Source organism: Rhagoletis zephyria, unplaced genomic scaffold (genome assembly GCF_001687245.7).
Source record: "Rhagoletis zephyria isolate East Lansing unplaced genomic scaffold, Rhagoletis_zephyria_1.1 Rzeph_scaffold_01317, whole genome shotgun sequence".
NCBI lineage: Eukaryota > Metazoa > Arthropoda > Insecta > Diptera > Tephritidae > Rhagoletis > Rhagoletis zephyria.
In genome coordinates, this window is record NW_016158401.1 from 82,098 (window position 1) to 109,869 (window position 27,772).

The 27,772-nt window shown below is 34.0% G+C and overlaps 3 protein-coding genes across 4 annotated transcripts in view; 2 read left to right on the forward strand and 1 right to left on the reverse strand.

Moving 5' to 3' along the window:
• The first annotated feature begins 5,728 nt into the window (after positions 1-5,728).
• Positions 5,729-7,219, forward strand: DCP1 (decapping mRNA 1). The gene is made up of 2 exons (XM_017617024.1): positions 5,729-5,826; positions 5,900-7,219. Exon 2 carries the CDS (start codon positions 6,080-6,082, stop codon positions 7,151-7,153), a length of 1,074 nt encoding a protein of 357 aa, XP_017472513.1. The 5' UTR covers positions 5,729-5,826; positions 5,900-6,079; the 3' UTR covers positions 7,154-7,219.
• Positions 7,220-8,685: 1,466 nt separating this feature from the next.
• Nap1 (Nucleosome assembly protein 1) lies at positions 8,686-11,041 on the reverse strand. Of its 2 annotated transcripts, XM_017617023.1 has the most exons (8): positions 10,874-11,041; positions 10,756-10,775; positions 10,532-10,639; positions 9,756-10,067; positions 9,545-9,698; positions 9,340-9,480; positions 9,099-9,287; positions 8,686-9,017 (listed from the first exon to the last, which is right to left on the reverse strand). In XM_017617023.1, the coding sequence occupies exons 3-8, from the start codon at positions 10,618-10,620 to the stop codon at positions 8,802-8,804; spliced, it is 1,101 nt and encodes a 366-aa protein (XP_017472512.1). In that variant the 5' UTR covers positions 10,621-10,639; positions 10,756-10,775; positions 10,874-11,041; the 3' UTR covers positions 8,686-8,801. The 2 variants fall into 2 exon arrangements, with proteins under 2 accessions (XP_017472512.1, XP_017472511.1); XM_017617022.1 differs by lacking the exon at positions 10,756-10,775.
• Positions 11,042-18,370: 7,329 nt separating this feature from the next.
• Positions 18,371-27,772, forward strand: part of kcc (solute carrier family 12 member kcc) — a 34,227-nt gene continuing 24,825 nt past the window's right edge. The window contains exons 1-2 of the mRNA XM_017617021.1: positions 18,371-18,501; positions 21,576-21,691. Of these exons, the coding sequence (XP_017472510.1) occupies positions 21,595-21,691 (97 nt within the window). The 5' untranslated portion in view covers positions 18,371-18,501; positions 21,576-21,594. The remainder of the gene's footprint in view (positions 18,502-21,575; positions 21,692-27,772) is intronic.

The window sequence follows — 27,772 nt, forward strand, 5'->3', positions numbered from 1 at the left end:
ATTTTATTAAAAATGTGTTTTTATTTAATTTTTTTTTTGTTGTTATATTTCGAATAATACCGTCCAAGCTTTAACCAAATCCATATAAGTCATAGTTTCAAACTTTGTACAAAACTGAGGAAAATTCAAGAAATTTTTATCAAAATTTCAACTTTTTAATCTGAGTCCTTAGCCCATTTTTCGGTAAGCAGTTTTATAGCCCATACCATTTTAATCTAATAAAGTGCAAGTTTTAAACGGCTAAAAAATCCTGTTGATTTTTGAGAATTTACCTCGGAAAAACATTACACATTACATATAAAAAAAAATTAACCCAGCCAGCAAGAAAACGTACATTTTACGAACATTATGTTTTACGAGGGATTCTCGATCGGCGAAAAGTTAGAGAAAGGCTCGTAAACGATAAAACAAACAAAGTAAAAGAAAGAGGCCTGTTGTAATTTGTCAACACAAGAAAAAATTTTAATTTTGTTGAAAATTTTTCTTGAACCACAATATTTTATAATATATAATATTCGCATACGAATGCTTTTTCGATCCGTTTACGACTGTTCGTAGGCGCTCGACAATTTCAAGCGAAAAAGTACTCGAAAACTACACTGAGAAAAGAGTTTATTTACGTCAACTAAATATGTTTTCTTCAACATATGATTTAGTTATAATTACATTATTTGGTTATAGTTACCAAATGATGTGTTGAGAGAAATTTATTTAGCTGACTTTTTTCTGTGTGTAATCGTAAACGGCTATCATAAAGGACTTTTTAGCCGGTTTTTCTTCGAGAAAATATCCAGTTACCAAGGTCGTTTACGATGATTTTGCTGCCTGGGAACACGTGACCATTTGTTTGTGTCACTGTATATGTGTAATACATTAGAACATTATTGAATATCATTCGGTTATCTACTTTTGTAAAGTTTAGAGTATTAATTTTTTGAAAAGGGCTGTCTACCCAAGCAAACAGATACGCATACTCTTAAATACCTATAACCTTGCTTCTATGAGTGGAGTGTATGTGTATTTATTACCAATTTTCCTGGTCCGGGAACGATTTCTGGTCAACTACCGGATCCCGCGTACCCAACCGCCGTAAGCACTTCATTAGTACAAATATTAAGATTTTTGTATTGCAATCGATAGTTCGTCGATAGTTAGTCGATTGTTCTTTACTGTTCGTCCCTTTTTTACGTATCTTCGTTAGCCACACATTAATAATTAGTTTTTAAATTTTTACTTTACGTTATTCCTGCATCTAGCTCAGGATTACCACCCCTACAAGAAATCTTACTGGCAAATGACCGGTCACCTGACGGTCAGTGCTGATGCAATAATGCTGCAATTTCCTCACCAGAAATTCGGGGGTAATATGAAAAACCTGACCAGTTCTTCTGTGTACATGTGACTATGAGTCCCTTTCTCACATGGGGATTTTACCAGCAGTGCCAAAAGGTCTCTTTTCTACTTATTGTATTTCCTAAGGTTATTTTTACAAATGTTTTTATGTAGGGTTCGACTTTTTCATGATAAGAAAATCAGTACTTTTCAGTACATTCTTACTCAAAGCAAAATTATGAATGTAAGTATCAGATAATACTTTAAAACGCCAGAGTAATTGTGTTTAACAACATTTTGGTATATAAATAAAATATAGTTCATAAAAAATAAAAGTGTTATTCATTTTAACATGAGTGTTCACATCATTGTACATAGTATTTTATATTAATGACATTTTTGAATAGCAATAATGAGATCATTTCCATCTTCAGTGTTTAAATAGTAGTTTCTCTCTTTGCGCCAGGAAGCAAACTTTATACTTAAGATCCTCTCAGTTGCTTCGTTTGAGTGTGGTATTGAAAAAAAAATACATATTTATTTCATACTGTGGAAAAGTACAACTATTTAAGGACTTCATCTATAATTCCACATGGTTTTAAACTACGCAAAAACTTTGTAAGACTAAGAATTCGCTAAAAAGAGTATCTCTAACTCTATGTCTTGTATGAAAAACTCTTTTACAATGTGAGTAAATTGTGAAAAAATAATTGTAAGTTATAGGCAAAAGCCATTCGAATCTTCGAATTTGCTGTTAGTTATTTGCTGAAAGTTATTTTCGAGATAACTAACAGCACTCGACAAAAAAACGTCAGCTTTCTTTTTAAGTAATTTAACCTCCATCATACTAGATGATGGACGGCTAGGCTAATAAAAGACCTAAAACTGTGGACCCAAAGAGAACATGGCGAAATAAACTATTACGTCACACAAATGCAGTCTGGGCATGGTTACTTTCGCAAATACCTGTATAGAATGGGAAAAGCCGAAGAGCCGTCATGCATATACAGCGACGCAGAAGAAGACGATGCCGAGCACACTTTTTTCAGATGCAAAAGATGGGAAACCGAGCGCAATAATCTGCAAGGCATTGTAGGACCAATTAATCCAGATAACGTCATCCAAGCCATGCTACATAGCGAAACTAACTGGAAGAACATAGCTAAATATGCAGAATACTTACTTAGAGTCAAGAAGCGGGACCTGGACGCAGGTGCACCGAGGGAACTTTAGTTAATGAGAAATATGGAACGCCACCCTGAAGCAATGCGATTAGTGGTCCCAGGGTGGGCGACGGTTCCAATTCGGGGGGGAGTGTTTTAGTCTCCGGACATACCATTGTTGTGACGACAGCTTTGAAGATGCATTAGGCATTTTAGACCCCCTGCCCGCGAAAAAAAAAAACCACCATCATACTATCGCAACTGGTACGTAATGACCCGGCGATATGCCCATTAAAACGATTGATCTTTTTGTTGTATTAATTTCTTGGGCATATCAAACATTAATTGAAACATGTCAACTATAAGTTAATTTTTTTCTTCTTACTTTTTACAGTACAGTTTAAGGAAGTTACAACGTTATGTAAATGCCTTAAGAAAATCCTAAAGTATTTTGTTTGAATTGAAAATTCAGTACAAATCAGTACAAATTTTGAAAAATCAGAACATTAGCGTACTGATGGAAGAAATGAATAAAATCAGTACAAGAGTTGAAAAATCATTACTGTACTAATAAAAACAGTACGTCTGGCAATCGTATTTTTCTGTGAATTGGTGTATATTTTAGTGTGTTAGTGCAGAGGTCAGAAAAAAAGTCCATTCTCCAAGTGCATTCTTGAAACCTGGACAAAGGGGGTAGGTAAACTAACATATTAAATGACATCAATTTCAATGCTTTATATTAAGAAAATGTTAATTAGAACAACAAAACAATGGCTGCATTTCTTTATACATTCTGAACGTTTGGAATAAACTTTTTTGTTTATTTATTCTTTAGAACGTTCCTGATGATATGTTGACGTATATTTCAAGCGCATTCTGTTTATTCCGGCTGTGAAATGGGATTATCCGGAATGTATAAAGAAACGCAGCCAATATAATATTTCATAGATACATGAAAATTTTCATATATCGAAATCTCAATGGGTGGTAGCAAGAATACAATAACAACAACCACATGTATTTTGCATTGCGGTTTTTATGTCAAATTTCAATTCGCCGCAAAGATTACAGTATTAGGTTCATTCCTTATCTTTTTGGACTAAAATCTGAAATGTGTCAAAATGTCAGAACGCAAAAAACCAAAGTTTTAGTCCAAAGAATGGCAACAACAAAGCTAACGTCAAATAAGAATGTAAATGTATGTACAAAACACCTTCACACAAGCACAAGCACAATAAACACTTTCTATGTCAATTATTTTTTGCCTCCTTCCAATTTCAATTCACTTTTTTTACTTTTTAGATTATTCTCACTTTTTGCGTATTCTTTAATTTCCGTTAATTTAAATTCAGTCGAGTTTGACACTTTTCAGGATTTTGCCAGAAAAAATTCTTCTGACTAAATAGTTGCGTTTTTTTACTCATTTCCAGTAAAATCCAGTAAAAGTTTTTACGAATTTTCATGTTTTGGCGTTTTCGTACGCAAAAACTTGCAAAGTAGGGGAAATTGAGAGAGCGAAAAATGACAGCTGAAGTTGCAAGTTTTTACTGGATTTTACTGGATAAATTTTTACTTGTAAGAATTTGCCAGTACGAAAAACAGCTGATCGCATGTTGCTGNTCGCTACCGCTCTAATTCTGTTTAAGTAGGCGAAATAGCTGGGCGAACGGTGAACGACAGCATCGCCCAATTCGGCGAAGTTTGCCGTTCGCCGGTATTGTATTTCAAGCATAAGGAACGCTTTTTGGACAAAATCTGACTACTTCGGACTTTTTCTGACTATTTCTGGGAGATAAGGAACGCGCATATTTTGTTTTGTCAAATCAGTAAAAGCACAAACAAAATATGTACATGCAAGGCGAATTTATACAAGGTGGTGTTACTGGCGACTTAGATTACAATAACGACAACCACGTGTATTTTGTATTGCGGGTGTTATGTCAAATCTCAATTCGCTCCAAAGTTTACATGTATTTTGTTTTTGCTTTTGATGGGTGTGCTGTCAAATCAGCAAAAGCAAAAACAAAATACATGTAAGGCGAAGAAATCAGCTGATTTTACAACACCACCTTGTATAAATTCGCCTTGTGTACATGTATGCCGAAGAAATCAGCTGATCTAACACCACCGCCTTGTATAAATTCGCCTTGGGTTATATGAAGGAAGCATCAGAACGGAATGAACTGTCACTTAATTATCCTTTGTATGGTTCAAGGCGAATACATATAAGGTGGTATCGATTCAACAAATACAACAATTACTTGTATTTTGTTTTGCTTTTAGTGGGCCATTGTCAAATTTCAGCTATTCTTCCCCGAATGAAAAAGGGCGACAGAAAATACAAACACTCTCACGTTTTCACTCACTCACTAGCGAAATACAAAAATTTGACAATCAAATGCTACTCACAGCTGATGATACAACACCACCTTATATAAATTCGCCTTGGTATGGTTAATGAACAAGGCGAATTTATACAAGGTGGTGTTATTGACGAATTTAGATTACAACAACGACAACCATATGTATTTTGTATTGCGGGTGTTATGTCAAATCTAAATTCGCTCCAAAGTTTACATGTATTTTGTTTTAGATTTTGATGGGTGTGCTGTTGCCACCTTGCTATTATNAATGAACAAGGCGAATTTATACAAGGTGGTGTTATTGGCGAATTTAGATTACAACAACGACAACCATATGTATTTTGTATTGCGGGTGTTATGTCAAATCTAAATTCGCTCCAAAGTTTACATGTATTTTGTTTTAGATTTTGATGGGTGTGCTGTTGCCACCTTGCTATTATCCTATTGTCAAAATGATGTAAACAATGATGTTACTGTAAACAAGGCGAATTCATATTTCAACAATTTTTAAGGTCGGTGTTATGCAGAAAAATTTTGTTTGCCAAATTAAATGGCGGCTGCTTAGTTTGCTCGGAAGTGGTTATGTCGAGTTTGGCACAGGGTTGCACGTTCATTATGGTTTTGATGGCTATTGCCAACACGAAATGAGAATATTGTGTATAGCAACAATTGTCTAAAATTTTTGTATATGACAACGCCGAATTTGCTGCAGTTTGACCAAACAAAATTAGTTTGCTGTGAGAGTCGCCAAACTCGCTCTCTCCGAGTTTGCTGCAACAACAATTGCACGCAGTTTGCCAAACAAAATTTCTGCATAACACCGACCTAACAAACACATAATTTTGACAATCAGTACAATCGCAGCGAAAATCTAAAAAAGTTTGTTCTTTGAGTACACTAGAGTACCTTGGTGTAAAAAAGCGTGCGATGAGGGTTTTTCTCAATATTTTGGATATTTATTATTTAAAGTAAATAGATTTATTTGTGTTTATTCATATAATAGATGCACTATACAAAACTTTTTTAAAATAAATTCTAAAGTTTGGATTAAGAGCAACCATGCGTGCACGAAATGGTGAGCTACAAATAAAAATACACCTCAGAAAAGATTATCCGCACGGAGGACTTTCACCACAGTTTTTTACCAGATATATTGAGCTATTATTGTTGATGAAAAATTTGTAATAAATTGTATTTACGTGTTATTAAAATATATTAACGATGAGTCTGGATGAAAATAGCAAGGCACGTATGAATTTAGCGGCTATCAAGAAAGTGGACCCATACGCCAAAGATATTGTTGATTCTTCGTCGCATGTTGCCTTTTACACGTTTAATGCGGAGCATAACGAGTGGGAGAAGACGGACGTTGAGGGTGCATTTTTTATATACAGTCGGAATGCACAGCCCTTTCACAGTATTTTTATAAATAATCGTATTAACACAACATCCTTTGTAGAGCCTATAACAAGTCAACTTGAACTTCAATCGCAACCACCATTTTTGTTGTATCGTAATGAGCGTTCACGGATTAGAGGATTTTGGTTTTACAATAGTGAAGAATGTGACCGAATCGGCACTATAGTTGGTAGTTTGGTGCAAAAAGTAGACTCAAGAGCGGTCTTTAGCGAGGGCGATGTAAAGTCGCAAAATAAACAAGAAAACGTTAATATATTCAAAATGTTATCAAAAGCTCAACAAGAATATAATACGCAACAGAAAATGGCTTCATGTAATGTGTTACAATTCTTTGCTGCCGCAAAGCCACGTTCAATAGAAGTGCCTTTTATGCAACACGTTATACCAAACACTCTATCAGTTGAGCAACTGGAAAAACAGCAACGCGCTAAAACGCCCAGAGGAGAAACGCTATCAACTGATAACTGCAAATTCGAAATCAAATCAGAAGCTACATTGAATAACCAAGCAACAACAGTGAATATGGCGTATCCTTCTGGAATGGAAAGTGTATCCAAGGAGTCTACGACGCTAATGCAATCAACTGGAAAATTACATAGCTCATGTGCCCCATTGGTAGTTACGGAAGAAGAACGTCTCAGACAACTTCTTGTTAAAGAATCACCAAAGCAGGTTAAACCGACTTTACTGCTACCAACCATGTTTGATAAACCAACGGATGTAAACAGAAGCTCGCCTAAGAAGGAACCACTTAATCAATCTCAGTTAATCCAAGCCTTTAGTTTTCTCATTCAAAATGACAAGGACTTCGTTCAAAAATTGCATGAGGCATACATTAAAGCTTACAATAAGGATCTGACAGGGACATATCAGTAATTAACCATATGTATTTTGTCAAAATGGAAATTACAATAAATTGTAATTTGTAATGTTGAGTTGTAATTTATTATTTCTTATTTCCATTGCGGCTGGGCCTAAGTGCTATGATCCGCTAGATCTGGGTTTGATCCCTGGTCCGAGCAACATCATATATTTGGGTATATTTTGGCTTCCATCGTAAGCAAATTGACGCACAGCATTTCTAAATTATGGCTTATGTACATATACAGTATCGGTCATATCTATAGCACGCCATTTCAAAGTGATGTTGTGTGCCACTTATGTTTATTTATTTATTTTTAAGAAACTTCAATTAAAATACAGTTCTTTATCTAACAAAACCCAAATGAAATGAAATAAAATCTCAACATTTTATCTCGGAAGTGTTTGAATATTTCTGAATACACAGTTTTATAGCCCAATCAATATTAGTCTGATAATGTGCAAGTTTCAAGTGGCTAAAAGTTACCGCTGATTTTTTAGAATTTTTTTCGCCAAGGATGTTGCGGTTTTCTTCCATATACGAATAAATTGAGTTTATTCAATATATGGAAGCCAATGCGACAACAAAAATTCTCAAAAATTAACGGTAATTCGTAGCCACTTGAAATTTGCACATTATCAGACTAAAATTGCAGGGGCTAAAAAACTGTGTCCTCAAAAAAATTCTATCACTACTGAGAAAAAAGTTTGAAATTTAGGTGAAAATTTGTTACACTTTTTTGTAGTTTTCTACAAATTGTTGAACTTGGGTATATATGGGGTTTGTCCGAGAATGAACAAAATTTTAATTGAAAATTCTTAAAAATAAATAAATAAACATAAGTGGCACACAATATCACTTTGAAATGGCGTGCTATACAAGTAGATATGACCGATACGGTATGTTCACTAAGCCATAGAAATTACAACGATATAGACATAGTGCAGGGAGTTAAAATTCAGCGGCTTCGCTGGCTTGGCCATGTCGTTCGAATGGCCAGAAACGCTTGTGTTCTGAAAGTATTCAACGCGGGCCGCGATGTTGGTAACAGAGGGAGAGGAAGGACTCCTCTGCGTTGGAAAGACCAGGCGAACTTCGCGTCAGTTGGCACAAAAGAGAAATGACTGGCGGGCTGTTTTAGACTCGGTCAAAATCGCTTAGGCGGTTACAGCGCCAATAAAGAAGCCAAAGAAATACCTATTTTCAATAGTGTCCCAAATTGCCTCGGTTACCTCCAGTAGTTTAGAAATAAAGAGATCGACTGAGTTAATGCGTTTACCGAAGACAGCCTTTATTTGTAAAAAAAAACTTCAGTAAATGATAAATTTTGCAAATACAATTATTGATGTGAAATGTGTTTGAAAGCATATTTTTTGTTAGTTGAATCGGCGACTTTTTGATTTCTATAAACCACCGGTAAAAAATTAAACCTATCACTACCATATTTTGAATCCCTTTAAGAAATAAACTAATTTTTAAAGACCCACGGTATTAAGCATTATGAGCGTTATCGCCAAACGTGTCCCCCCATTCAAAATCCAAAAAAGAAGTTTCAAAGTTCAATTGTTAATAATAATTGCGCTTAGAGCTTCATTTACAAAATTCTTACAAAAAATTAATTTCGAATTTTAATGATTTAATGCAAGTAGTTGTCAACATCTCTTATTGATTTTTACAATCATCTATTGATTTAATGCGTTTTTCTTTCTCAACCGTTTCGTCATCAGACTCATCTTCCTCATCATCTTCACCATCATCATCGTATTCCCCATCATCATCATCTTCATCATCAATAATATCTCCGGTGTAATAAAGTATAGCTTTAGGAATGATTCTAGCCCTCAGGAAATGACCTATTTCAAAGTCTGTTGCTAAAATCTAAAATTTAAAAGACGATGGTAACGTAATGTTAATATATGTGCATATGTACTAACAACTAGTTAGTAAAATCAAACATACCCCTTGAGTTTCTTCATCCATTTCGTCCTTATCTTCCGGTACTTCAGGAGGATTGAAAAAATTGAAAAATGAGTCGTTCGGTACTTGTTTAACAATATTACGGACGGTGCCTCGTTCCTTATGCTTTTGTTTCTTTCTAATTGTTTTGATGGTGAGATTCATTTTCTTTTCCCAATTAATCGGACATCCCTAAAACAAAAAATTAGAACCACGGGAATAAGGAGTATAAACAAATACTAACCTTGCACTTGTAAATTTCGGGTCCTTCAAAGCCGAATGGATTGTCTTCATCAACCATTGCTTTCAAGAAGTATTGCTTCGTGAGAACTTCATTCGAAAAGTACTCATTTTTATCAAAATAGAACTCCAGTGTATAGGAATGCTGAAATGAAATTAATTTCTTAGTTACACTTTAAACGTTATAAGCACGTATATTTAGAACTTACCTCATCGTCGTACTTAATTTTTATATCATTTAGTTTTTTTAGAACAGGTTCATCATGTTCCTGAAGCATATCACCAAGCAATTCAGTATTTCGAAATATTGTAAACCAAAAGTTTGGAATACCTTTCGTATCTTCAGGAATTTCCCTTACTTTCCTAATTGTAGAAATAAATTTAATGACACTCAGTGCAACGATATTAGTATAAACTTACTTTATCATATCCTGAAATTCAGGTGACGTTTCTACATCCTCGACGTCTTCTGATTTCCATTGCGGTTTTTGCTCTGTAGGTTCCACATCTCCAGTAACAATTTCTTTCCTACGGTCAAAAAGCGGTTGATATTTCTCTTGATATTTCCGTTCTAGTTTATAAAGTTCTTCGAAGAATTCTGCTTCCAATTTCAAGTGTTCGAGTTGAATGTTTTTCAAAGCAGTTACTCTGTTTTGTATGGGTTTAGGAAGGTTTTTTACCATTTCTTGCAAAAATTGACGTCGGAACAAAGCGCCCATACAACCGAATGGTCTAAAATATATATGGTAAATATCAGTTAAGAAGAAACCAAAGATAATATAGAATAGAAATTTTAAATGTATCTTTCAGCAATAGCTACAACTTGAATTGGGTTTCAAGATACTAGACAATAAGAGATTTCAATGTATTGATGTACATGGAATACCCGATCGTATATCTGCATTCCAAAACGTCAAAATACAAAGCATCAGTCTCTTTTATTTCCAAACCATACTAGAAGTCTAACTTGAGCAACCAAGTAGAAAACCAGGATACAAACGTGGTTGCACAAATTTGGCATTACAATACATATACCGAGGTTTAGAAATAAGCGCCTTTTTTTGTCGTTTTGGAATGCAGCCATAATTTCAGAGTTATACATACATACGTATCTAAACGCATAAAATGGAGGAATCAAATAGTTAGCATTCACATTTATCAAATTTCTAAATAATTAATGATATGCATTTCCGTACATCATTTTGGCGTTTTCAGAGTCCTTTCTTCCATCATCAGATTCGTTGCAGGAATCTACATCAATATTTTTATCAGCTGGTAACTCCATTACGGCTAAAAGCTAAAATCTGCAAGGCAATTAAAAAAATTAAAATGGAATTTCTATTAAAGGAAACGCAGCAATTGTGTTTTTGCATATGCATGTAGTAAATTCGCTGTCCAGAATACATGTATATGTACGTACTTATTGGAGTTCCTTATTCACTAAAAGCACGTGTTTCAAATTTTTAGTTTATATACATATTATATTATATTATATAGCACATTATATTACATGCACATCTAAACTATGTGATACACACCTGGATTAACGAAATTTTAAAACACTTGACGTTTTATGATAAATTTAATACTGTGCTTTGAAATTTTAGGAAAAGGCAATTAGTTTTTATTCATACGGCCATCGCCTTTATAATTCACTACACACACAATTCCAGCTTTTATGTAAACTTTTTAGAAGTGGCAGAGATTAATCGATTATTTTTACCCAAAATTGAAAAGCGAGTTGACCAACTTAAAGATCCTATGCACGCATTGATTTATCGGCGAACCAGTTGGTCAATTGCTAGAAGCTGGTTGTAAAAAAGCCGGGTTTTGGCAAGTTGGTCAACCTCCGTCAAGTTGTTTGTTATTTCATTTCATTTCATTTCGTTCACAAAAATTGATGTATTTTTCATGCTAGACATTCCTGGTTGATTTCTTATTATTTTTAGATATGTTTTATATTTTAAAAATCGCCATGTAAATCCAAGTTTAAAACTGTTGGGTTCAAGTCGAATTTATACAAGGTGGTGTTGCAAGATCAGCTGATTTCTTCGCCTTAAATGTATTTGGTTTTTCTTTTACTGATCTGACAGCACACCCATCAAAAACAAAAACAAAATACATGTAAACTTTGGGGCGAATTGAGATTTGACATAACACCCACAATCCAAATACATGTGGTTGTTGTTGTTGTAATCTAAATTAGCCAGTAACATCACCTGGTATAAATTCGCCTTGGTTGGGTTGTTCACACTTGCCTGGTTATACACACTCGTATATTTTAAAAATCGCCATGTAAATCCAAGCTTAAAACTGTTGGGTTCAAGGCGAATTTATACAAGGTGGTGTTGCAAGATCAGCTGATTTCTTCGCCTTAAATGTACTTGGTTTTTCTTTTACTGATTTGACAGCACACCCATCAAAAACAAAAACAAAATACATGTAAACTTTGGGGCGAATTGAGATTTGACATAACACCCACAATCCAAATACATGTGGTTGTTGTTGTTGTAATCTAAATTAGCCAGTAACATCACCTGGTATAAATTCGCCTTGGTTGGGTTGTTCACACCTGCCTGGTTATACACACTCGTGTCTCACTCTGGTATTATCACTATGGTGTCTATTCGCGCAAAATAAAACTGGAGAAATATACAAAAGATATCACGAGAAAAACAGGATTATCGGCGAATTCGTCAAAATTTAAAGAATACTATAAATATCAACTTGAGATACTACAACAAAAGCACAAAAGCAACAAATTTTATCGCAAAGAAAGGTTACTCGGCTGAAGTTGAAGAAATACATTTGTCGACAAAAAGCCTGTAGCCACATTGCGAAAAACCGGTACCGAAGAGACAAGAGAATACCTTAATATGCATTGGTTCAACCAAGATCGCCGCGAACTTGCCAATACGCGGATATCGGCGTACACCTAACCGTCTACTTCTAACAGCTTCAAAACAACGCAAAGCAGACATCTTAAAGCTGATGCCAGATAAAACTATGTGGCTTTGCGTGACATTTATAACTTTGCCAGCAAGGCGCCAGAAGCAGAAAGTATGCCACAATGAACGCCAAGAAAACAATTTTGTTCTGATTTTTACTCCTCAAAATTGCTGTGGATTTCATTTATTTAGCTTTAAAAATATCAGCAATGTAATTAAATTTTATGTTTTTGCATGAAAACTCGAATTTGGACGAAACAAAATAAATATTAAAGCTGATTGTCAACGCGCGCAATAAGATGAGAGTTGGCTATCTTTTCGCTTCGTGCTGCGGCTGAAGCGATCTATGTGACATGCTTTGTGCATTTTCATACATTTCATCTTTTCTGTCAAAGCGAATCTGTCACGCAACGCGAAGCAAAAGTTTTATCTGACATCGCCTTAATGGGGCTTTCGCACGTGGCGATTTTTTAGGCAACTTTTGCGTTCAACTCACGCAGGGTTGCTCGAGAAAAAAAATGAATGGCTAAAAATATCAAGATATAAAAAAATATTAAAATATTCACCATAAAAACGCCTTTGCATTGTTCAACTTTGCATTCTACTTTTGGTTGAACGGCCTTTCCACTAACCGCTTTCAACAAAGTTGGTCCCCAGCCAACATTAAGGGCCGGTTGTTCAATGTCTGATTAGCACAAATCGGAGGAAGAAGCTCCGGTTAAGTACAACGACTGCTTTATCGATCACATGTTACATGCATGATGTCGAAATCGTCGATAGTGTAGTGGTAGTGATAACCAGACATTGAACAACCAGCCCTTAGCCATTCAACTTTTTTTTCGTGCAACCCTGCGTGAATTGAACCCAAAAGTTGAACCCAAAATCGCCCCGTGCGAATACCTTTTAATGGTTAACGAATTCAGAGCAAAAAAACTTTGTCCCAAGTGTTACTACACAAACCTGACGTCCAAATCGCCCCATAGGTACCAATTTTGCTCAAAATATGATACCTGTTGGATTCGAGACGCCTATGCTGGGAAAAACATATTATACCTGGGAGAATCTATAGTCAATCAACGCGAAAAACACCAAAATTTTTCCAAATAAGATGTCATTATTTTATATATGGCGAAAAATATGTACATCTGACTGTGAAAACAGTTTAACTTTAATTACTGTCATACCTAAACAAAAGCGTTGGGCGGAGTGGTTTCTGACGCTTAGCGTTAGCGCCAAAGTGCCATACGTAAACAAAAGCGTCAACGCTACGTCAAATGCAGAAATAACACCAACAATAAGCATAGGTTTGTTTGTGTGTTCAATACCTAACGCCCTGTCAAAATAGGATTTTCGGTATACTTCATACAAATTCTATGGGTATGAGAATTTTTCGACAGCCAGACAACGCTGACGCTTTTGTTTAGTTATGGCAGTTCGTTAGTAAAACAGGTGCCTCCGAATATTTATTATATATTATATAATATATTATATACTATCGCGACTTCAAAACATTCATCAAAATGTGGTGTAGTTTTGTAATTAATCCCGCGTCTCGATTTAGGATCAGCCATCTCATGCCAACTGTACATTTGATTCTGCAGCTTATGTATTTCGTAGCCTCTGGAGTTTCACCATGAATCCAGAAGATACGAAATACGCCAGTCGTGAAATTGTCCAGTTTCTTGATTTTCTACATTCTTTGGTATTAAGTTTCGGTTAGCTTATTTCACCATTTCATTGCACTAAACTGTTTTTCTTGTCCTTCCGCGTAAAGTTAGAGGCGCGGAACGAGATCAGTAACATGATCAAAGAACATACAGATTAAAATGCTTGCACATAATCATACATTCGTACATTCATGAATGTACATAGATATATATAGATTAAAATTTTTTGTACATACATATGTATGTATAACTAGTATCCCCCAGTTGTCGAAATTCGACAAAAAATATGCATATTTATGTATTTTTATGTATAGATGAGATGCCTAACGGTTCCTCACTGACTATTATGTTAAACAAATACCAATCCAGACTGTAAATACTTTTTTAGAAAATATTGGTCTGAGAGCCCCTTGGAATGTAAAAACTAAATTGCCAACATCTGCATAAACTCCTCATTCTTTTCATCAGAATCGGTGGAGGTTAAGTACCTCGAAGGTGTAAAACAAAATATAATATTTCTTTCTCTAGCGGCGGTTTTACACGGGGTTTTGTCAAGATTGGACCTAAAGCCCAATATTTTTGCTATAGCTCTCAATTAGAAATGGGCCCGGAATATTAGAACCCACGGTACTGATTCGAGATGGGCGGTATCAGGAAGGTCAGTAAAAATTTAACGGACTGAACGGGATCAAAATCCTTTCCCGATACTCCCGATTAAACCGCAACTTCCGCAAATTCAGAAAATCTTCCTTAAAAATTTTTTATTAAATATGCAATTTTTATGTTTTATTGAAACGAAAACGAACAGCAAAGCAAAACAAAATAGTTGGAGGATGCCAGATCGTCCTTATTTTTTTTTTATTTAAAATTAATCTGAAAGACATGTGAATTTTTTTAGAGATAGATTTCGTGGCCTCCGGGCCCGCGGTACAATTCTGAAAAACGTCGGGATGAGCGGGTTCGGAAGTTGAAAATTGAATTTAAGGATGGGCGCGATTGGGACTTAATATTTAGTCCCATGCCCATAACTACTCTCAATCCCTGCGCCACCTAACGAGCGACAAACACACTGATCCTTTCAAAAATCATTACACAAAATAACCATCATTCAATACGATTTAGAGATCTGGTAGGTAATGGTTCCCAATTGAATGATTTTTTAAATGTATATAGATGTAGGTCCGCTGTGGTATGATTACGTATGCTTTTTATTTATGCTGCGCATACATATCTGTGTTCGTATGGTAGCTTATGTCGAGAAGCTGGCTTTAGTATAATGCGGCATTCCCTTTATCCTTTAAACGTAAAGGAATTTTTTGATAAGACTTAATTAGAATATTGGCTTGCTAGTATTTGACTTGCTAGTATCGGGACTATTACTACGTTTATACGCACGTATTATTTGCGAATAACAATTTGCAAAATGGTAAAATTTGCCGTATAAACGATGAGTTAATTTTTTATTTGCAAATAACTAAATCACGCAAATCACGCCGCCATTCTTAGGTTTATTTTCTTTTTCGATGGTCAACTTATTGCTTTTTTATAATCAAGACGTTGCCATTTTTAACTTTATTCTCTTTTTCAATGGTCATATTATTGCCTTTTTATAATCAGGCAATATTAAACAAGAATTTTTCACCATCGAATAAACAGTGAGTTAGGTATTTGCAAATAGCTTACGTATAAATGTAGTATATTTCTCGGACGTTTATTTGCCAAAAGTTCTTCAATGGTTCGGCGCCATTGAGTCATTCGCAATCTTATGCTGCGAATGGCGCATTATACTAAAGCCAGCCTTTCGACATAAGCTACTATTCCATATGAACACAGCCATGCATGTGTGCACACTCATTTAGTATGTAGATCAGGGCAGCCAACTCATTTTTGAGAATTCCCCAATTTCGACAATGAAATTCCCCGATTTTGCCCGAAATTTCTTAAAATTCCCCAGACATAGATATCTCCTGGTATCTGTTTATTCTACTTTTAAATATGTATAATTCATCTATGTCCGCATAAACCAAACCAAAATTTTATTAAGGTAATAAAAAATGTACGTATGTATGATATTTACATACATACAGCGGTGGAAAAAAATTTAGTTGCACCAAATTTTGAAAAGTTTTCACAATCTGTGTTTTTTTATTATTTAATTTGAGTTATTTTTATAAAAATATAGTTCAGTCTTTAACAAAAGCCGTTTAAATTCAATTTTCAAACTTTGTGCAATTATATAAAAATTTCGAGCTTATTATTTAGATTTTCTAGAAAAATTTTTTAGCCCACTCAATTGCAATATAAAATAGTGCAAGTTTCAAGTACCTAAACATTATTGTTTCAGAATTTTTTGCCGAAGGTGTTGTGTGGGTTTTGCATATAGAATAAATTGTGTAAAGAAAAAATTAATAAATTTTTCTTACATCTAAGCGAAACGGCAACTGCTGGACGCAGCTGCAAATTAGAAAATAAAACAAAAATCTTAACGTCGCTTGAACGAAAATATTTGAATTTAAAGAAAAACGAATAAATATACGAATAAAAAACATTGATTTTTATTAATTTGAATCGGCAAAGTCCCCTAAATACCCCACAAAAAAATTGGTGTTTTTTCAAGAAAAACGCGTTTTTCTTGGGTTTTAGTGCTTTTTCAAATTCAAAACTTGGCAACACTGATTCCATGTTATTTATTTTTTACTTTTTTGGCTGAATTTCTTTATTCATTCTGACCGTTTGGAATAAACTTTTTTGTTTACTTATTCTTTAGAACGTTCCTGATGATATGTTAACGTATATTTCAAACGTATTCTGTTTATTCCGGCTGTGAAATGGGATTATCCGGAATGTATAAAGAAAGGCAGCCTTTAATTCCTTAAAAGCTTGAAATATTAATGCATCTGAGTCCTCCTGTCATAAACGTGTTCTCATGTTTCGTTTTTATGATGTACGGTGGCGAGAATGTAAATATGGAAGACACATTTTAGCAAGTTTTGGCTATTTTTCTTTGTTTAAAAAATATTTATTATTTTTTATGAAAATATAGATTACTATCCAAACAAGCCCTGTAAATCAAAATTTGAAACTGTTAAATTCGATTTTATAGAACTTTTTTGAGTATGTATTTCTTTAAATTTTAGTATAATAAAGGACTTATCATTGATTTTTGGAAATTTTTTGTTAACGCATTTTCTTCTATACAAATTATGTTCAACATTTTTTTGTATGGAGAAAATCAGCAACACCTTCCACAAAAAAGTTGCCAAAAATCAACGGTAAGTCCTAGCTACTTAATATTTGCACTTCGTTATAATAAAATTGAATGGGCTACAACGCTGCATACTCAGAATGTTTCGAGAAAATCTAATTAAAAAGCTGTCGAACAATGCTAATTTTTGTACAAAGTTTGAAATTTTTACTTACATGGTTTTTGTTAGATAACGAACTATATTTCCATAAAAACGTAATAAACATGCTAAAATGTCTCTTCCGTATTTATATTTTCATCACTGTATGTATTGTTACGATTATCCTTGAATTAATCGCTGAATACCTAAATGTTTTCACTGGATTGTTAAATTATTTACGTTACAACAATACTTTCATAATTTTTTACTACTTTGGGTAGAACTAGGAAATGTAATTTCGGATGAACTATTTATTTTACATTGATAAGAAAAAGACTATGGAACAAAGTATTGTAATGCTATGTATACGCGAAATACTAGTTTTTTTTTGTAAATAACTATGTTTTGTAATGTAAATAACTACGTTTATGTTTTTCATTTGTTATTTCTATTATTACTATGTATTATTATGTATTAAAAGCATTTGTTTTTCAATGAATGTATATTCAGGTAGTTTTTTTTTAAGGAATCGGCATCGGAATCGCCATCCGCCGATTGTTTGCTCTCCGGCCAATTCATCGGCATCGGCCAAAAATTGGGAATCGGTCAGACTCTAATACATATGTTCATACATCCATACTTTTGTATGAATGCATAACAGGTAAATGCTTCACGGATTAATATGTACATTTTTACTGATATGCATGTGAATAGATACATACATACATACATACATTGTATGCACACATATATTTTATCACCAACTATTACGCTTATACAATTTCAGTTAAAATATGAGTTCAGCTAAATTTAGTAAGTATAAAAATGCGAGATGATTCCTCCTCTTTTATGTACATACATACACACGTACATATGTATTATGTGTATATTGGGTTTGCAATGTACATATATATATTCAAAATGTCTAAATTACTTATAGTCTAACAATTGTGTTAGGGAATAAATCCTTATACTGACAGGTTAGAATCCGCGTATGGACATTCCAATAAGCAAATATGTAAAAGAAACCAATATCACGAATACCATTATTTTAAATTATATACAGTAGAAAATTCTTTAGTGTTACTCATGCGCTTCTCAGCATTATCAGTTTTATGTTAATCGTAGAATTGAAAAGTTGCTTTTATTAATATTTAACTTCGATAAAATAAAAAAACTTTTATTGCAGCCGAATGAATTAAGTAAGGTATGTGTATAAGTATGTATTTGAATATTTCCCGTGGAAGATTGTCCGTAGGCTTGCTTTGTAAGTATGGGCATGCGGTTGTAAGAGTGTATGAGTAAGGCAAAACAAAAAAATTGAATTACAAGCACTAAAGTACTAAAGTGAGCACAAATCTGTAGAACTTAAGTACATACATACAAAAGTATACACATATGTATGTCATATATGTACATAGATGCATGCATATGTACTAAACAAGAGTGTATCGTGCAGGTTACGAGGCCATGTGATGTTTCGTTGGATGGTATGTATGTATGTATGAAATTGCAAAAAGAGTGTCTTATTAAAGCTTAAAAATACTTTTTTGGTGCAACGATCTTTTTAAACTGAACTTTTAAACCGAGCATTTACCGACAAGCATAAATCCTGAAGTGCGAATAATTAAACCGGCTCGGCTTCATATTTGTGCAGTGCATAATATCTACATACCTATTTAATTTTTATTTTATAGCTAAGTAACTCAGTACGATATATGTATGTATGGATGTGTTAACTTTTTGGATATTTTTTATTTCGAAGCTTATTCACTTATTTTGTGGTTATGGCCTTTATAATTGGAATCTTAATTTAACCGTTAGAAATTAATTTTTATAATATAAATTGCATTTAAAAGCTAGTTTAAATCCATACATATGTAAATATACATATTGTTGGTTTTTCCCATCAAGAATCAGCGAAATTTGAATTTTTTATTATATAATAACCGTTGTTAAGATATCATTTTTTAGAACACAAAAGATTTACAGCGGTCATAATAACGCAAGATCGCAAAATAACTTGTGCTTGATCGAAAAAATCTTCCAAACAAACTTCTGCATACAAAATCAAACTAATGATAATTTTCGGTATTTAATAAAAAAAAAATTCTACTACGAATTTGATGTATAGGGCGTTCCTATTTCAGAATTTGGTTCGAGAACACCCTATCTCAGAACTCGAATTGAAAATATGCTGAGATAGGGCGTTCTTAAACAAAATTCTGAAATAGGGTGCCGTTGAAAATTTTTCTGAGCTAGGGAGTTTTCGAACTGGCTGCCGGAATCTTCGTCTTTTCCACTCAGCCATCGATTTGGAAAACAGGAACGAAAAATAACAAGGTGGCAAGCGTGAGCAACCACAATTTTTTTTTAACACGATCTACAAAGGTTACACAAGTTAAAATTACACGTTTGTCAGAAAATTAAATAAATTAAAATTATTTTGTTCGTTATTCAAATAATTAATGAAAATAAAACAAGTAATATTATTGATAAAACGGTAACCAGAATTCAACTAACTGACAATCAGTGCCAATTGAAATAATAGTAAATCGTGGCTCAATCGAGTTTTAGTTTATTCACGAATAATTCATTCGTGTAGGACACAGAAAATAATTTCTATCCGGCGGGGCCTTAAGATTATGCACAAACATTTGAATTGTGAAATTAAAAATTTCATCTCTAACTAATTGACATTTTCAATGAAGCTCCAATTTTATAGTTTAGGGTACTATAAGTAAAGTTGGGTATTATTCGAATGAATTGTTATTTAGATAATTTGAAAATAATAATAGATCCCATAAGATAGATCGTGTCAGCTGACACGTTCTCCGTTTTTACGTCCGTGGGTAACTGCGTGGTAACAAAAACTCACCACCGCATGACCGTGACGTAGACGTTGCTTCTCTCTCTTTCTATCAACAGCATACTTGATATCTTTCTACGTACTTCTACGCTACGCTACGTACACGTTCGTGGGTAACCGCGCTCTAACTCTGTAATTTTGTATAGAAGACGCCACATTGGCAACGCATGCATTGCCGCAACTGATAAAATTCACCCAACTCTCAACTTTTGGCGCACGCATAAAAAAATTTATGTAAAAATCATTCCTGTGACGCAGAAAAGATTTTCTATCTGGCGGGCCCTTTATTCACTTATTTTCTGACGATGGCTTCAATCGTCAATACGTTCATACTTAAGGCTCTGTTATGCATACTTGGCATTGCATGCACTGCTATACCATTTTTACGTAGAAATCAAAAACCAACAGACTTCTACGTATGTAATGCTGTGCGTTGAGTAACCGCTTACACGCGAAGCTCATTTAACAGATTCCTTATGTGACAACACTCAAGCAATGCCAAGTATGTATAACAGAGCCTTTAGTCTGTTCCTTTGAACTTCGGACTAAAACCTGTGGAACTGTCAAACTACAATTTTACTCTCTCAAATGAGAGTAAAAGGAGAACAGATGCAGAAGTGCACGGGAACGCAAAAAGCACTATTTCCTGTAAAAACGTCAGTCGGTTTGTTTAACTGGCATTGGTACAACACTGATTTGGCTGAAATATCACTAAATAATTATAAAAATCTATACATATTCAAATATTTCGTTGTTTACTTCCATTTTGTAACAAATATAAGGTTGATGTATTGTGGAACGATTTTCCGTCATCCCTTGTCAAATTTGGTTTGGAGACAAACCGGTTTCGGCGTTGTGCAATCTTCAGTCGGAAACACAAACAACCATAAAGAAAATATAAGGTTCTTTGCTTTCACCGCTTCTGTTTTTGTTTGCACATGTAAATCAGCTGATCGTTTGACACTTTTCATGAACTTACAGGAAAAAAAACTCCGGACTAAATCCTGTAACTTCTGACTAGGAACAGTTGCTCAGTTACTCTCTCAAATGTGTTCNAACGACTTCCTGTAAGTTCTGACTAAATCCTGTAAACCGGACTGCCATTGGAACAGACTAACTAATTTATTTTAGATGAGATTTTTTTGCTTAAGTTTTTTGTCTGGTATTTCTGAACTTTTTCTTTCATGTGGTTGTTGTTGTGTTGCTCTCTTTGGCGGCTTTAAATAAGATGATGTGCTATTATTAAATATGATTGTGATTACTGAATAAATTAAATATATTTATTTTTATATAAGAATGCATGGGTCTGGTATATTTACTGGTACATACAAATATGTATGTAGACAGGATATATAATTTTATTGTCTGCTTAATTGAATTATACTTAACTTTGTGAACTTGTAAAATTTTAGATTTGATCCGAACCAGAAAATGCCAGAGAGATTTATAGTATCTAAAGCGGAGGACGATACAGATCCCTACCCGGCTGATGAAAATGCAACTGGGAAACTTCTAAATGACTTAAACGGTAAGCCGCCTGATATAATAAAGTATAATATTACTCAATATTTCACAATAAATCTTATCTGAAATCTCGTTTGGTATCAAACGGCTCGGAGAGTTCCTTCCCAATGACGGAGCTGGTGATATTGCTCATCGCCATTTTACACAGCTGGTAACATAATAAAAAATCCAGAAAAAAAATATTCCGACGAATGATAACCTCTTCCTTTTTTAAAGTCGGTTAAAATATCTATATAGGGATCGATAGAAATCAATGAGATGAGAAAAACGGTATACTTTATTTTTATTATTTATTATTTATTTATTTATTGGGGAAACAAGAACTGCAAGAATTATTCAAACTGATCGTTTTTACAAGCTTTTATTATGTTTCCCGATGAGCTAGAGACTTGAAGCTTTAAACTTAGCTCAGAACTCGATGGCAAAGCAATGTGAAAGACGAATTAATCCGCTAGGTGGCGCGGGTGTCGAGAAATTAAAAAAAATACGTATATATGAACCGAAATAGATCATATTTGGAATATATATTACCTACATAAAAGGGAATATGTCCATACTTCATTTTACCCGATAGGTGGCGCAGGAGTCGAGATATTTGGAAAATCCGTATTTATGGTACGGGTTGTTTCATATAGAGAACGTAAATTACTAAATTGGAAAGAAATAACTCCACAAAAAATTTAACCGTTAGGAGGTCCCCGCACCCCTAATAACCATTAATAAAACCTTGCCTTAAAAAATGTTTTTAAATTACTTGCTTTAGATGTATTAAAATAAAAAAATCAACGGTAAACTGAAGTTTGTGTATAACAACCAGTACCTATAATTTTTATAATTACCTATAATTTTTGTTATGGCAACGCTAATAAAGTTAGTTTGATGTGAGAGTCGCGCAATCTGCAAAAAAACTTTCTGCATAATACCAACCTAAGATTTGGTAAATATAACCAAAATGCGCTGGGAACTTTTACTTAATTTTGGGTCGTAGATTACCGGTCTGTATACCGTTTTTCTAGTTCAGTGAATTTTTTCAAAATATTTTCATTTTAAGTATGAATTGTGAATGAAAAAGAAATCAAACTTTAAAAATTCGGGCGAAATCGAACTTTATATACCCGGCGCAGGTATCAAATACCGTTGTTTCAAATTTCTCTAAACTACCTTTGCATGATAAGCACGGGCGTTTTCCCGATTCGAAATGTTTCCGACAATATCCACATTTTTAGTAATAAAGTGGGCGGTGCCACGTACAAATCCTAAAATTCTATAGCAGTCTTATTTATTGTTTAGAGATTATTGTAACTGATTTATTGGAACGAATTTCCGTCATCCCTTGTCAAGCTCGGCTTGCAGACATACCGGCTTCGGCGTTGTGCCATGCTATGTTCTATGGTAGGCGGGCGTGGTTATTTCCTTATTTCAAATATTTTCAATAGATTTCTTCACTAGAGCCTAGGCAAGGCTCGTACCGAGTTTTGTAAGGATTGGTGAAGCGGCTACTGGAATACAGCATTTCACCTTAAGTGGGCGGGATCACGTCCATTTTCCAAAAATTTCATAAGAATATTATTTTTTACCAAAATTCTACCTCACATACTATGTAGAGCAATTTCCATCCAATATTTACAGAAATATCGTAGTTCTTGCATTTTTCGAAAATCCCGTATATGGGAAGTGGGCGTAGTCACAGTCCGATTTCGCCAATTTTCAATACCAATCTACCTTGGATTAAGGGCAACCTATATAATACTTAAATTGTTGTTCGAGTTATTGTGTACACGGACGGACGGACGGATAGAATATACTTCTCTATTCATTCTGAGCATTTATATATACATACATTTGTCTATATCTATCTCGATTCTTTTTGGCTGTTACAAACTACCGTTATGTGAACAAAGTTATAATTTCTTTATGCACAAGAGCGCTCGGGTATAATACGACATTTCCACGATTCGTAATTCGCTCTCTCATTCATAATTCGCTCTCCCATTCGTCACTCGCCATCCAATTACCCTTCGAATTACATAATTCGCCATACAAAATTTTGAGAGCCAATTACCTCATTTGTAGTGCAGGTAATTCAGATCGAATTAATCGGAAATATATCGAAGTTTTCACCGGCCTTGTTCCATTTGCTGGCACTTTTTCTAGTTGCTGGAAAATTAATTAATAAAATATTCTCTATATAAATTAAAATCTTTGATGGTAACTTAAATTTTTGCTCCATCTTCGATATTTGCAGTTCACAAAAATAATAATAAATAGCGAAGAACAAGAAGTAGATCTGCTAAACGAATTACTAATTCACGTATTACTTAGAGAGCGAATTACGAATCGTGGAAACATCATATTTAAAACCATGGTGAAACGAACAGAGAACGAGGAGCTGATTTTGTTACCGCTAAATCTCTTTGAAAATTTTGACAGAAATATGACGTCATAGGAGATTTTGTGTATTGCCTGTGTAATATATATATCGTCGCCCATCGATCAATTGCAAAACCGTTTATCGTACGGCACTCAAATTTTACAGGAGAGCGAAAAAACGGTTTTTCTTTGAAGGCATTGCCTTGGTAGGGGGTATTTTCTCTAGCAATTATTTTACAAACCTGTTGGATTAATAACGATTTTATGATTTTTATGCATAAATCTCGATGCTTGGAGTTCAGGGTTACCAAATCTCATTTTTGCCATAACGGCCATTTAGGCAGTTTTGCAATTGTTCGATGAGCGGTTTTGCAAAAACATCGACGATATACATATACATATGCAAAACATATACATACTGATAGATCTCTCTCAGCTCTCTACACCGGCAAATCTTCGATGACGTCATATTAACGTTACTCCCCCGAATTTCACATCATCTTGTATTCTATCGGTCTTGATTAAAAACATACTCGTAGTACATGGCGTATGAGTAACATTCTTTCCTGCTCATATTTCATACAAAGAAAATCATTACGCATTATCATTTCACCATTCACAACTTGTTAATGTAACCATCGCTTTTCTTCGTTAGTTGATAGATTTTTTTGAAAAAATTTATAAAAAATTTGTTAAGTTTTTTTAAATTTTACCATCTTCAATTTGTTTCGGCTAAGACATATTGAACAGCAGCGGTCTCTAAAATACCAAATCTTTTTATCTTTTTTTTTTTACAAAAATTCTGAATTGTTAAAATTTAATTGCATGTCAAAAATTTTTACATAAAAAAGAAGCGATTTAAATCAGCTTATGTTACGTTCGCCTAACTCAGGAGCACAAACGCTTAGTACTGGGCCTTGCAAGGATGGATCGTTGCTTCTAGAAGCAAACAAATTTACCAAGAAAGAAACTGCTGCAGATTTTATTTATTTTAATTTAATTAATTTTTTTTTTTAATTTAATCTTTGTTTGTATTTCATATGTAAGAGGGAATTTTTGAGAAATATGTTTCAAAACAGCACCTGATAACCAAATCCATAAAATCTTTCAATTAAATTAACTCTTTAGCTGAACGTATGATTATCACATCATATGTATGTACATATTGTATATGTATTCTGTTTTTTTAATATATATTAATAAGTTACATACATATATTTTTATAAACGAAAATATGTACTTTTGAAAGTCCCTTCATGTGAATGATATGACTGGTCCTGCAATTATTTTTCGAAAGTTTTGATTTTGACCGGCTTTTGGAAACAACTTGCATTGCCATCTGTGGCTGTACTCTTAGTGTATTTTTAAATATGTATGTGTATATGTATGTAAATTTTTCATTTAGTCATACCTGCATACAGATTTAAACCCAAATATTTTGCAGCTTTTAGTTACAAAGCTGCTCTGTTGGTAAACTGTGATAAAAAGCTTTTACTTGCCGAACGTCGCCCAGGGATGCTGTGGTGGATTCAGTTGATATCTTTTGCTTATGTATCACAATTTGCTTCTCCCCAATACGCAGGTCCTGGCACCTTTAAGCTCCGCAGCATACACATTCCTAGGATTAGTACTTGTAAAGGAATTCTCTGTGTACAGATTTTCCCTTTGACGGGGAAACTGCTCGAAAGATTAGCCTCTACGTAAATGTTATTAACTGAAATTTCATTATGAAAAATTTAGCATCTTAAAAATAAAATAAATTCAGTTTAATTGTATTTGTGTTGGCTGATATAAAGTAAAAGACTCACTGCTTGTAGTTACGTTGGAAATCACTCTGAACTAATTACATAAGAGTTCGTGATATAAAAATTTCGAATTAAATACATTTTCTAAAAAAAAAATCCTGTGGTTTAATTTAAGGCTAAAACGGTTAATTAATGTGAATCAACTAAGTTGATTTTGTAGCTGTGAAAAAGTGTATAAAAAGTATGCGAGTAATTAAAAGCAATATTAACATCGATGACATACTTATACCATATTTGCTCAATCAAAGTACATTTGTAGGCAACTTGAAGGATGCATTGCGAAAAAGGCAATCAGTTCTGAAATTTTAAGCAAATAAATAAAGTGAATGAGGTTTTTACAAATGCATTTGAAACCCATTTCGATAATTTACTATGTATGTATGTATGTGTATATGTATGTCAATATGTAATTCATTTAAAATTCCACCTTAATATTTTGAGCAGGGATATTAGTATACATGCTGTTGTAGTTATATCCGTATCTCAACTTACGTAAACTCAGCATGTACATTTTATGTATGGATGTATGTAGCTATGTATATATGTGTTTATGTCTGAACTGGCACATTCACATACATATATAGAGATTTGCACATACATCCTTACACACGTACATACATTTGTATGAACTTATGTATCTACATATGTGCAATCAAAGGATGCATGCATTTTAATTTGCAATTATAATTAACTAATAAATGCTGATTATGAAAAGCTTTTACTCCTACATAAATACATACATACATATTGTGCATACATATGTATATGTACATATGTTCAACAAAAAAAGTTTTTTAATGAAAACATTTCCAATCAGGTCACTTGCTGTAATGTTCCAAAGCTTGAAAAGAGTTCGAACAAAGTATGATTGTGTCAATGTATTAAGTGTATGTGGATAAAAAAATATGTGATAAAATAAGGACCTACGTACATCAAGATTCGCTTAACAGTTACTTAATTTGCAAAAAATACAAATAGTATTCCAAACAGGCGCTTATGATGAGTATTGAAAACGTAGCCTTACCGTTATCAACGTTAAATACACCGCTTGCTTAGATCCCAATTAAAATGTCTATTACCAGTGTACATAATAAAGCTGATGAAATGGATATCGGCACGCAAAATGATAAGGAGAACACAGGTGGGTAATTTTTAACGAACTTTGGTGCAATAACAATATATACAGCGTTTTGAATAGCAGGACTATTATTTCTATAAAAATATAAATAAATGGATATTATCTACTACATATTTTGGCTATTAATTTCAAATCAATGTTCTCCTGTTTTACGGGAACGTTCGCATGCCTCACGGTCGAGTTCGCCTGTTATTTCATCGCATTCTTTTACTACCCAAGGTAATTTTTTTAGGTTTCCTAATTTGCTAGACATGCAGTCCCAAATGAAATGAAATGATGGGAAAGATTGAGGTCACCCTTTCACTCAGATAAAACTTGGAAATAATTTCTTTAAGCTACCTTTAGCAATTCTCGCTATATTCGTCTGCACAAAATTCAGTTGAAAACCAAAAGATTGTTCAATTTGCAAAACATTTGCAGTGCGTTAGGCTTCAGATGTTCTCTCAGTAGGGTGTTCAAACAATATTCCATTTTTTTTTTGGTGGCTGCTATTGCAGAGTGGTTGGAAGTGCGTGCTACCACCCTGTGAGACCTGGACACGATTCCTGGTCCGAGCAACATCTAAATTAAAAGAAAAAAATAAATAAACTAACAGCGGTTACTCTCGGCAGGCAAGGGCAAATCTCCGAGTGTATTTCTGCCATGAAAACACTTTCCATGAAATCCATTTCCCGTTCGGAGGTCGCAGTCCCCCATTTGTGTAACAACACCAAGCCGCACGCACACCACAAATTGAAGGAGAAGTTCGGCCAATCACTTGGTAAAAGTGTAA

Coding starts and splice junctions, on each gene's coding strand:
- DCP1 (XM_017617024.1), top strand. CDS start 6,080: ATGAGTCTGGATGAAAATAGCAAGGCACGTATGAATTTAGCGGCTATC.
- Nap1 (XM_017617022.1), bottom strand. CDS start 10,620: ATGGAGTTACCAGCTGATAAAAATATTGATGTAGATTCCTGCAACGAA. Junction 9,699..9,755: donor GAATTTCAGGATATGATAAA/GTAAGTTTATAC, acceptor TTCTACAATTAG/GAAAGTAAGGGAAATTCCTG. Junction 9,018..9,098: donor TGGATGAAGAAACTCAAGGG/GTATGTTTGATT, acceptor TTTAAATTTTAG/ATTTTAGCAACAGACTTTGA.